The sequence below is a fragment of the Sporobolomyces salmoneus genome (genome assembly GCF_050403485.1).
Source record: "Sporobolomyces salmoneus JCM6883 DNA, S_salmoneus_JCM6883_v1_ctg12, whole genome shotgun sequence".
NCBI lineage: Eukaryota > Fungi > Basidiomycota > Microbotryomycetes > Sporidiobolales > Sporidiobolaceae > Sporobolomyces > Sporobolomyces salmoneus.
The window spans coordinates 24,622-35,403 of record NW_027481151.1 but is presented as its reverse complement, the minus strand read 5'-3'; the positions used below and the strand labels follow the sequence as shown (position 1 = coordinate 35,403).

The 10,782-nt window shown below is 50.7% G+C and overlaps 5 protein-coding genes across 5 annotated transcripts; 3 read left to right on the top strand and 2 right to left on the bottom strand.

Moving 5' to 3' along the window:
- Positions 1-172: 172 nt before the first annotated feature.
- On the bottom strand, positions 173-2,008 carry SEN54 (tRNA splicing endonuclease subunit SEN54; the record flags this gene model as incomplete). The annotated part of the gene is made up of 5 exons (XM_076630736.1): positions 173-620; positions 683-959; positions 1,024-1,315; positions 1,370-1,853; positions 1,914-2,008. The coding sequence occupies 5 exons, from the start codon at positions 2,006-2,008 to the stop codon at positions 173-175; spliced, it is 1,596 nt and encodes a 531-aa protein (XP_076489160.1).
- Positions 2,009-2,725: 717 nt separating this feature from the next.
- JCM6883_004650 (uncharacterized protein) lies at positions 2,726-3,500 on the top strand (the record flags this gene model as incomplete). The annotated part of the gene is made up of 3 exons (XM_076630735.1): positions 2,726-2,995; positions 3,059-3,146; positions 3,208-3,500. The coding sequence occupies 3 exons, from the start codon at positions 2,726-2,728 to the stop codon at positions 3,498-3,500; spliced, it is 651 nt and encodes a 216-aa protein (XP_076489159.1).
- An 837-nt stretch (positions 3,501-4,337) lies between these two features.
- JCM6883_004649 (uncharacterized protein) lies at positions 4,338-5,852 on the bottom strand (the record flags this gene model as incomplete). The annotated part of the gene is made up of 7 exons (XM_076630734.1): positions 4,338-4,511; positions 4,575-4,769; positions 4,830-5,066; positions 5,134-5,337; positions 5,405-5,512; positions 5,586-5,661; positions 5,731-5,852. 7 exons carry the CDS (start codon positions 5,850-5,852, stop codon positions 4,338-4,340), a joined length of 1,116 nt encoding a protein of 371 aa, XP_076489158.1.
- A 444-nt stretch (positions 5,853-6,296) lies between these two features.
- Positions 6,297-7,106, top strand: JCM6883_004648 (uncharacterized protein; the record flags this gene model as incomplete). Its single annotated transcript, XM_076630733.1, has 4 exons — positions 6,297-6,303; positions 6,378-6,475; positions 6,551-6,601; positions 6,675-7,106. The coding sequence occupies 4 exons, from the start codon at positions 6,297-6,299 to the stop codon at positions 7,104-7,106; spliced, it is 588 nt and encodes a 195-aa protein (XP_076489157.1).
- Positions 7,107-7,336: 230 nt separating this feature from the next.
- JCM6883_004647 (uncharacterized protein) lies at positions 7,337-10,767 on the top strand (the record flags this gene model as incomplete). Its single annotated transcript, XM_076630732.1, has 11 exons — positions 7,337-7,545; positions 7,633-7,746; positions 7,809-7,923; positions 8,002-8,212; positions 8,299-8,352; positions 8,419-8,513; positions 8,582-8,976; positions 9,050-9,288; positions 9,382-10,193; positions 10,264-10,393; positions 10,463-10,767. The coding sequence occupies 11 exons, from the start codon at positions 7,337-7,339 to the stop codon at positions 10,765-10,767; spliced, it is 2,679 nt and encodes an 892-aa protein (XP_076489156.1).
- Positions 10,768-10,782: the final 15 nt, after the last annotated feature.

The following is a 10,782-nucleotide window of genomic DNA, read 5'->3' as shown; positions in this document are numbered from 1 at the left end:
AGAAGAGCTGTAGAGTTTACTCGAATCTTTCTCGCTCTTCGCGCTTTTCGAGCTGCGACATCATTGCTGGCCGCTGACGACTTTTAGCGCAGGGGCTGCCACGGCGAAAAGCAGAGATGAGCCCGTTCAAAATTTACAACAATTTTCAGTGCGAAAGCTCAAATGTGTTTCGCTAAGCGTATCTAGCTTGTCCCTTCCAAGGTAACTTCGCAAACTCCGTCTCCGAGAACCTCAATATACTACTCGTCCCATCACTAACGACCGCCACGAGGATATTCCGTCTTCCAGTTTTCAACCGAGGGTAAGGACTCGGTCCTTTCTTCCCTGGATAGTTCTTCTTCTTCTTCTGCGTTGAATCGCCTACTAGTGAAGGGAAATAGGTTGGCACGAGAGGGAGTTTCGAGAAAATAGATTGAAGTCGAGTCGGAGGCGGGAGAGGAGGTTTCGAATTCGAGTTTGCTTGAGGAGCTCGAGGTGGTCGAGCGGGTTTCGGAGCTGGAGCGGATCCAGGAGCTCGTTGAACGGGAGGCGGTGGGAGAAGAGTGTTTTCTTGAGGGAACGGAACTGAGGAGAACATGTCGCTGAATTCGAACAAGTTTGGCATCGGCGTCGTCGCTCCGCTGCACGTAGTAAGGTCAATTGATGGATATCAAGCGAAGGATGTTGATCGCCCTGAACTTACTTGATGATGACAATCCTGAAATCTGGAGGAGGAGGCGAAGATTTCTTGTATTTTGAGATCGGTTTGTAGATGTGGAAGAAGACTTGATAGGGGTACTCTTCGAGGTCTTTCAGTGCAAGTTCAGGTTCTGTCGAAGTTGAGGCGCGAGGCAGAGTGTGAGAAGGGTTCGGGCTAGGAACGAGGGGAGCGAGAACGCTACGAGTTTGAGGAAGAGTCGATCGAGGGAGAGGGGAATCAAGGCCGGTAGGGATGATCTGCAGTCGAGAGAACAGTTGATCTAATAGAAAGTAATGCGGGTCAGGGGTCTGACGAGAAGCAAGATTCAGGAAAAGCGGACGGACCGTAGTTTGCCCATCTTCGACCTGAAACGAGACTTGCGAATCTACCTTCCCGACCTCCGACAACACGAGTAGCGACTAGTCTCACTCGGTTTGCGAGGGTAGTCGTGATGAAAGAGCGCAGGGAATGTGTGAGGCGGAGAAGGGTAGATCGGAGTCGCTGGTAGTGAAGGGAGAGAGCGTCACGAATCGTGTAGTAGAGGGAGAATGGTCGATCTGGAATCGGTTTCTCGACACCAGGTATCGGTCGAGCACGAACGAGAGTGTAACCTAGTCGTTTCAGGAAAGCATAGACCTGCGACAATTCGAGTCAGAGGATGTTCAACGAGGAATGCGAAAGGGTGCGCACCTGATACCGCTCTGGAGTCAACTCGTCGTGACCTATTAGTTCTGCCCATGCCTCTTGTACGCTCATCGGTACCCTCGCTCCTTCTGCAGTTTCCTTCCACAATTCAATCGCTCCCCGTTCGTTCATGTACAGCGCTTCCTCTGGTAACAATTCGACCCGTTTCCTGTCGACGTGGAAGTGTCCTATCGTTCCAAAGTGAATCCCATACGTCGCGATCCCTTGATCACAAGTAGCTCGAGCCAATTCAGGTCTCCAAGTGAACGAATTGTGAGCCCTCGAAGAATGTTGTCGACTTCCACTCGATAGTGCCGAATAGAGAGCGTTCCTCGAGGTCTGTAGAGTGTGCTGTTGGTGGGCAGAGAGGGTCGCTTCGTTCGAAGAGGGAGGGAAAGCAGATGAAGCTGGGAGAGGTTCGAAGTCTTTCTCTCCTCGTTTCGGAATGAAGGGGACTGCCGTAGAAGTGATTCCTTTATCTCCGTTTGTTCTACCAAGCACCAATGTTAGCTTCCTGCGGTTGTGGGATAGTGAAGAGATGTAAACGAACTTTGCGAATTTGGCGAATTGGGTCCAGTCTGGTAGCGCGTCTTCTTCCGCTTCTTCCTGGTCGACATGAGCCGCTGAAGGTCTGTCGTCTTCCATCCTCGAGCTGGATTGTCGTGAGTCGCGAGTTGGAGGAGTTGAAGAAGTTTCTCTTCGCGGCTTTTGATCTTCTACCCTTCACTACCACCGCCAATACGCTCCAAGTGATTGCATGCTCCTACTATTGATCTGTATGCGCGGCTGAAGACGGTCTGTCTCTCTTTTTCGTGGAACTAGTCGCTCACTTGCTCGTTCACCGATCACCGCAAGGTCCCCTCCCTTGCACACGCGAGCGATGGGACGGTACCAGCTGAGACAGAAGAACGTGGCGTATGGCTCAATCGAAGAGCAAGCTAAGCAAGGTTAGAGTGTGAGGAGAGGTTCGAGCAAAGGATCGACACTTTCGCACAGGTCTCCTCGACGCCCTTCACCGACCACTAGGCTTGCAGCTAGGCTCTAGAGATGTCGCCGAGCGCGGTCAATCACCGCTTCACTCGGCTAGCACTGGTACTTCTGCCGTTCGTCTCGTCGCAAACACTCACCGAACCTCGTTCTTGGTCCTGTCTCGAGTCCCTGTGCTCGTCTCCCCCCCCCGTGCTTCCCCAGTCGTCGGTCTAGGGCTCTGGAGTCTGCTTGGGCTATAAAAGCTGGCTTCGTACTCGTTTTCTTGCTTTCTTCTCTTCATCCAGCTCTCCCTTGAACAACTCTTCCAGTCTCTTCTACCTCGTCTCCTCTCTATCTAGACTCCTCCCCTTCTCTCCTACACTCTCGCTCACCATGCTCTTCTCTCGCATCGCCCTCCCCCTCCTCGGTCTCGTTGGCTCCGTCCTCGCACTCTCCTCCGAATCTGGACACGACGCCGCTCTCGAGAAACGTCACAACAAGCCTTCGACTCCCAAGTGTGGTTGCGAAGCCAGCGTCCAATCGGCTATCAAGACGGCGACGAAACAGATCAAGCACGCCGGGGCGTCAATCAAGACTGCTTGTGCCACTAACAAGCACAAGAGTCACGGAGTCATCGTCGCTGCTGTTAAACCTCATCTCATCGTGAGTCCTCTCTCTCTCTGCGCGCACTCAAGCTCGTCTGCTCACTACTTGTGTTGATCCCAGGAAATCCAAACTTCATTGAAATTGGTTTCCGGCGCCGTTCGAATCCACAAATCTGACTTGATCAACGCTCAACTCGATGTTCACGGTCGTACGTCTCTCACTCTCCTTCCCACAAAAATTCTCCTACTGACTCGGTCCACTCGCCTCAGTCGCTGTTCTCGTTGCCGGTCTCCTCAACGCCTGCGTCACTGCCCTCCTCCCTCTCCACCTCCTCATCAAAACCTCTCTCGGCCTTCGTCTCCTCCTCACTCCCCTGCTCAAACTCCTCAGCGTCGAACTCCTCTTCATCTGCAAAACTCTCTTCGCAGTCGCCGATGGACTCCTGGAAATCGTTCTCACTCTCGTCAACGGTTCCCTCTTTGTCGTCCTTCACTCCCTTGGGAACGTCTTTGCGGGATTGTTCGGGATTTTGGGATTCTCCCTTGGATTGGGATGCTTCTAAACCCTTTGATATTCGAGACTCTATAGTCGCTCGTTTTCACTTTCTGTCGTTCCTTCCTACAAGTAGTTCTTTTCCCTACCCTACCAATCGTTCCTTATCTAGCAGTACAACCTCGCCATTCGTTACTAGATAGACAGTCTTCTAGCTTACCCTGCACTTGCAAAGTCAACTCGCAATTCAAGCTCTTTCCTCGAGCTCGCAATTCTCCACTCTTCGCCTCGAGTACACAAATCAGAAATTTTTGCATGATGCTATGGGAATCCGGAACTGCGAGAAAGCGTCTATGAACGACCGAACGAGACAACCAAGAGGAACACCGTACAACCGACCCGAACCTAGAAAACAGTTTGGAACACAACACCAAAACGCGCTCGCTCCTCGTGACCCTTTTTCCTCCGACTTCTCCGTCATCTCTGCTCATGCTCAACCGAAGAACCGGCTAATGACCCAGTGGACGATGTTGTTGATCGATCCGAACGAAGAGACTCTGTCGAGTCCGAGGTAGGTAATCGAGAATTTAGAACCGGAACATTATCGATCGATTCATCCGAGCTGGACGACAGGTATTTATCGAACGCGTCTTATTCTTCTCCTCCGAGGGAGTCAAAACTGATTGGAGGAGAAGGGAGCGGAGTCGAAGTAGGCGGAACCCAATATCCCGATCGTTCTCGAGTTTGTCGGAATCGAGCGAGGGGCACGAGAGCTATAATGGAGGGAAATAGAGAGAAGGACGGAGAGGAAGAGGATGGGAATAATTGATGATATGTGATGAGGAGGAGGATGGAAAGGGAAAGGGAGGAGAAAAGATAGCTTGACCAGAGCTGAGTGGGACCGAATCTACTCGAAATCACGGAGGGGGAACGTTAGCTGTAAGTCGAGGAAGACAGAGAGAGTTTGAATGACGCACGATTGAAGGGGAGCGGTCCAGCGTCGACCGAGTACGTCGAGAGCGAGAATACAATTCGTGAGTAGAGCGAAGAGGAAAACTGAACCCGCAAGCGTTGCGACGGCCTATCGGCATGAGAGCGCGAATATCAGGATTTGCCTCTCATGAAACGGAAAGGATCGACCTACGAGAGCGCTTCGACGAAGCTCTGGACGATCATTCGATTCCTCCGCGATTTCAATCCGGGTAGGTACGTCTTCGATAACAGGCAGCTTCGAGATCGAGCTCATTCGTTTGAATACAATCCTCTTTGGTAGCCGGCGAAGGGGCTGACTGAATCGAGGACGGTAGGAAGAAACGTTCGAGAGCAAGATCAGCGCGACCTGTCATTCGGAGCGATCAGCTTCCCATCTCTTCAGAGTCAGGGATAGAGCGCGACTTACGAGGATGATAGTGACTTGACTCGCGAGCTCAACCGAATCTTTCGCGATTTCACTTCTTCTCAAACTCCGCAAGTCCCGCTGGATTAACTCAATAGGAGACGCCAACGCTTTCAGGATAGTTGCGGTCGTTACTCCGGAGCTCGAAGAGGTGGTTGGGAGATGGAGGAGGCTGGTTTGAGCTTTGTGGAAAGATTCGCGAAGAGCGAAAGAGGCGGAGAGGTTATTGGCAGAGACGGCCTGTGCGAACCAGAAGCTGTCAGCTCCACTCTCAATCTTATTGACGCAAGATGAGAGTGAAACTCACAATGTGGCTCGAAAGCAAAACAGTGCCTCCGAAGCGTGAAGCGATCTTAAATCGTCCCCCCCTTAACCACTTCAAGCCCTTCCCGGCAGAGCCTCCGAGATCTCCTATCCGTGCTACTAACTCGCCTGTTAACGCGTGTAGGTGGAAGATCGCTTGTGCCCAATAGAAACAGTTTCGAAAAGCATGCGAAGCGAGATTTATCGTCTACGATGTTCCTCGAATCCCGGTTAGTACGAACTCGAGTGCGTACTGAGAAGGATCGAAGACTCACGGAATGTGAGTTGGGCAAATGAAAGAGATATAGGAGCTCGAGAGCAGAGTTGAGGAAAGTGAAGAAGAGGAAAAGGTTTCGCGACGAGAGGAAGGTAGGTGTTACGGTCTGGTAAAACGACGGATAAGGCAGAGAGTCAGCAACGATGAGTTCGCTGAATCACCATGAGGGAGGAGCGTACAGAAATCGGTAGCCTCACGCGACTATTCCTCTTGACGAAACAAAATGCGGAAACTCCGACGACGAAAATGATTGTTCTACTCTTCCCATCCTCTCATCAGCGCTTCAGAGCGAGTACAAGCATCTGAGAAGACGGAGTAACTCACAATCCAGAGAGACCCCTCGCTATTCTGACCTCCTCGAACGTGCGACCAGCTAAACTCCTTTCGACCGCGACGACGGGAAACAATTCCTCCTCTAGTGCTCGAACGACGTCCTCGATCGTCATTATCTCGTCGTTGTCGTCGTCGGGGGAGAGGCGGGGGAAAAACTAGGAGAGAGGGGAAGTCGCGCGGGAGAACTGCGAAATTGTCGAGTCGAGAATGTGTAGAAGTCAAATTTCGATCACTTTGGGAAAGAAGCGGGAAAGTCCTTTTTTAGTCGCTTGGTTGCGTGCTGCTGAAGGTGGTCCTGTAGACTTTTGACTGCGAGGTCAGCGATACGAGAGGGCGAGGAAGAATGGACGAATGCTCGCCTGCAGCTGTAGAGCAAACTCGTTGCGCACGATGCTGGGCCCATAGTCCGAGGTCCGTTTTAGCTCTCAACACTTCAGTCATTCGCATCCATCGGTAAGAGAGGTTCATTGTGGAAGGAGGGAGAGAACCGAAGCTCGAGCTCTTTCTCACTTCCATCTCACCGCCAACTCGTTAGAGCTCAACACCGCAACCTCGGGATGTCCTGTGAGTCTTCTGAGTTCTCTCACTCGTGCGCGTGGGTGTCCCTGCTGACGCTTCCCTCCATCTTCCCCATCTAGCTTCCGATCCTTCCTCCTCCTCCTCTTTCCCGAGCGCGACAGAGCTAGTAGATCGTGTACCGTTGATCAAGAATCCTGCCTTCTGGGTTCCTCCACCCGTCAGCATGCTTTCTCTACTTTCCCATCTCTCAAGAAGTTGGCTCACGTTCCCTTCCCTTCTCTGTCTCTCGCAGGTCGAAGTCCCACTCGATATCCATCCCCTCCCTTCCTCCGTCGAAGCCTACGTGAGTGTGCTCTCTCTTCCTCCTCCCTCCAATCCCCAGGCTGATTCGTTTCCGAGAGAGAGAGAGAAAATAGTTCGTTTACCCACACACTCTCGAATCCCACGTCCTCTCTACTCTCCCTTCTCAGCTATCCCAACTCTCCCAAAAGAGACTAGAGAGGCAAGCGCTATTGGAGAGTTATGAGGAATCGAAAGAGAGGAAGAGGAAGCAGAAATTGAGGGAGATCGCACCGGGATGGCATGAGGGTTTCGGAGGGGTTATGGAACCATCGAGGAAGAAGGGGACTCAAGTACAGAGCGTCGAGACAACGACAACGACATCGAAGGAGGAAGGGACAGGAGAGGAGGGGGAACTGTTACAGGAGAGTCCGGAGGAAATGGGAGATAGGACGATGGAGAAAGCTCAGAGGGATCAAATGATGGATTGGTTCGATAAATGGGATGGAGGGGAGAAGTCTACGACGACAAAGGGGAATGAGGAAGAGGGCATAGATGATCTGATATGAACGAGGGAGAGTGAGAGGAAGCAAGGAAGTCAATTGAGGGATTTCGCAGGTCCTATTTTTCTGTTTATTTTGCGGGGGGAACTCCGTCGAGGGGTTTCGTATAGTTTATTGTTGTCAATCTTATTTCTGTCGGTACTAGAACTAAAGAAACGCAGAGCGAAAGGTCTGACAGCCGAAGGAGGTTGCGAAGCGCTCGCGAGTTTCACTTCTTTCCTCTCCCATCGCCAATCATGGCCGACTCCACCTCGGCTCCCTCATCTCCACCTTCTGAACCACACAAACAGCCTACAGGTCCTCGTCCCGCAACTCCCGGAGTCGGCGGACCCGATTCTCGATTAACTCGATTCACTTCGTCACGAACGTACAGAGCCGCCTCGGGAGCCTGGAGATGGAAAGGAGTGATTTTAACTGGTACTGCTTTGACTTATGCTCTCGTTTCGTACGTTCCCCTCTTCTCCACTCTCGACACTTTTTGTTGATCGATCCTCATCTCTCTCTCGCTCTCCACTTTGCTTGCGCGGTGTAGATACTCGGCGGAGAGAGCAAGAGCAAAGAAACGCGATACAATTCCAGAGAAGGGGTATTTGTATTGGAAGATTTACGATGGAGGAATCGTTGAAGCGAAATCTTATGGGTCAAAGTCCGTTACATCCTCCCTCTCATTTGTAACGGTCAGATGATCTGATGCGAGAAACTGGACAGTTTGAATTACTTGTTATCGTCTTCACAAGGAGGTTCACCGGAAGAACCTCCGAGAGTCATGACTTTGTTCGAAGTGATTCGAACGATTAAATTCATTGAAGGGGATGATCGAATCGTGCGTTGACTGTATCTTCACTGGATCAGTACAAGAAATGACACTGATCTTTTGTGCGCTGATCTCGTTGACGCGCAGAGGGGTATCATAGCCGATTTCAGTTCAACTTCAGTCCCTTCGGTTCCTTCGTACAACCTAGGACTCGCTCAATTAGAAGAGATTCAAGATGCGATGCTAGAACTACGAAGAGTGAAGACGGAGAAATTCGGACAAGGGGGGAAAGAGGGTTGGAGAACTGTCGCTTGGACAGATACTTTTTCGAGTCAGGGTCAATATTTACTCGCTAGTAGTCAGTAAACCTCTCACTCTTCAACTTCCTGCCTCTTATCTGGAGGGAGAGTGTCAGCTGATGGAAGGTGAGATGTGACGATACAGCTTTCGATGAGATTTATACCCAACCGACTGGAGAAGTACCGTTAGTAGGAATGGGTAAGCTCAGACTTCGTCTTTTGGCGTTCCTTCGCTCGTAGGCTGATCTTTTTTCGCGGATCGCAGGATCGACGACACCGTTCTTTGGAAGATTGGCGAAATGGTTAGGAATCGAAGTGCACGCCGAAGCTCGAAACGAATACAAATCTTTCGTTCAACCCGTGAGTGTCGAACTCAGTTGTAGCTGTACCACTATGACGAGTCCATCCACTCACGATATGCTCCGCAGTACATCGACGAGAAACTTACGAATCCCCAACGCGAGAACCACCAAGAGTTAATTTCGGAACTGAACGACAACCTCCTCCGTTACATCGGTCGTAACCGATTCTCCTCCTCTCACCCTTCGACTTCCTCCGCTCTAGCACACGTCAAATCCTTATCACAACTCGGACCGTTCACGGCGGATCGAGCGACCGAGAACGGGTTATTGAACGGAACTTGTTATAGACAAGATATCCTCGATTCTATCCTCGATCCAGAGTTTGGTGGAGATCAAGACAAGAAATTGATGGGTTTTTATCATTATGGGAGAGTGGTCGAGAAGGCAATGGAGAAGTATTTGAAGGAGGCGATTGATGTTGGAGTTGTTTATTTGATGGGAACAATCGGAGATCCTGGAGAGTCAGTTTCACTCTCACTCACACTCTCTCACCCTCAATTGATCAAGCTGATTCATCTATGACGACGAGTCCAGATTTGGTACAGCTGCGGTTGTGAGAGGATTGAAAGAAGCCGGAGAAGATGATTCGATCGGAGCCGTCGTCTTACGAATCGATTCAGGAGGAGGAGGAGTAGTCGATAGCGATACGATCTGGGGAGCCGTACGAGATCTGAGGGAGAGGAAGGGCAAGACGATAGTTGCTAGTTTTGGGAACGCGAGTGCTAGTGGTGGATATTTGGTTTCGACTCATACTGATGCGATTTTCGCTGCCCGTAAGTCCTCATCAGTCTCTCTCTCTCTTCTTCCTATTTCCTCTCCCTGAGAGATCTCTGACTGACTCGGAGTATGGTGATTGACGAAAAAAGCTTCAACCGTAACCGGTTCAATCGGAGTCGCTTCTCTGCGTCCAACGTTCCTCCAATCCTTCTTCGATCGATTCCACATTACCCTAGAATCCTATTTCACCGGTTCCCGTTCCCAAGACGTCACTCATCGATTGAGTCCCGAAGAGTTGGAGAGACATTCGAAAGCGGTTGATCACATGTATGAGGATTTTAAAACGAGGGTTTGTGAAGGGAGAGGAATCGATAAGGAGGTGATTGAAGGAATTGCGGGGGGGAGAGTCATGACGGGTTTGAAAGCGTTTGGGTTGACTGCACCAGAGGGGTTGATTAGGGAAATCAAAGGGGAGGGAGAGGAAGCAACGAAGGAAGGGGAGAAGGAGAAAATCGATTCGGTCACAACAGACGAGTCGAAGAAAACCGAGGATTCGACGGTAATGGAATCACCTTTAGAGAAAGTTGAGGAGGAGAAATCGGTTCAATTAGCTCAAGATCAAGAAACTTCACCTTTCTCCCCCGTCGAAGAACCCTCAACTTCTTCCCCTTCCTCTCCTCTCCCTTCCGCCGACGTCGCTGCTACTCCTACTGGTCCTACTTCCCCCGAAGCACACGTCGAAGACGCCCTTCGTACTTCAACTCTTGCAGAACAAATCCCCAATAGCGAACTCAAGAAATCGAATTCATCAGCTTTGACTAAATCCCGACCCGCCACTACAGGAGGAGCTAACAATGGAGTTTCCGGGGAATACACCTACGAACCTGGACCTTATGGACGTGGACTCGTTGATGGTTTGGGAGGATTGAGGGATGCCGCGATTTACGCTTGTCAATTATTCGTCCGTTCAAAATGTTTCCTCTCTCATTGTTTTGGGAACCAAAACTGATGAGGTAGAACGGATGGAATAGATCGCGAATGGAGTAGCAGGATACAAGGAAGAAAACCCGGAAATCACGGATGAAGAAGCGATTAAAACGCTGATTCCAGAAGCGAAATTCGCGATTAGTGAAGAAGGAGAAGTCGCTCTTGCTATTGATGGTACGTCCCTTTTCTCTCTCCATCTCTATCTCCGGGATTTGGGCTGATGGAGGTGAAAATGGCGAATAGTGAGATTAAAGAGATTCCCGGTTCATAAATCGTTCTGGCAATCATTACAAGAAGCTTCCCGACGAGGCGACTCGATCTCCGATTCGATCTCATCAGGATTACTGCCTTCGTTTAGTGCGATGAGTCAGGAAGTAGGGAAATGGTTCTTTACTATGATGGCGGATCGAGTCGTTGAGAGAGTCGACAGCGAGTTGAGTGGGTTGGGACTCGGAACGGAGGGGGGAAGGAGAACGTATAGCCCTCCTGGGTTGAATGGAGGGGCGAAGGGAAGGTGGAATGGGATTAGATGCGAGATGGGCAAGTGAGAGAAAGGAAAAGAG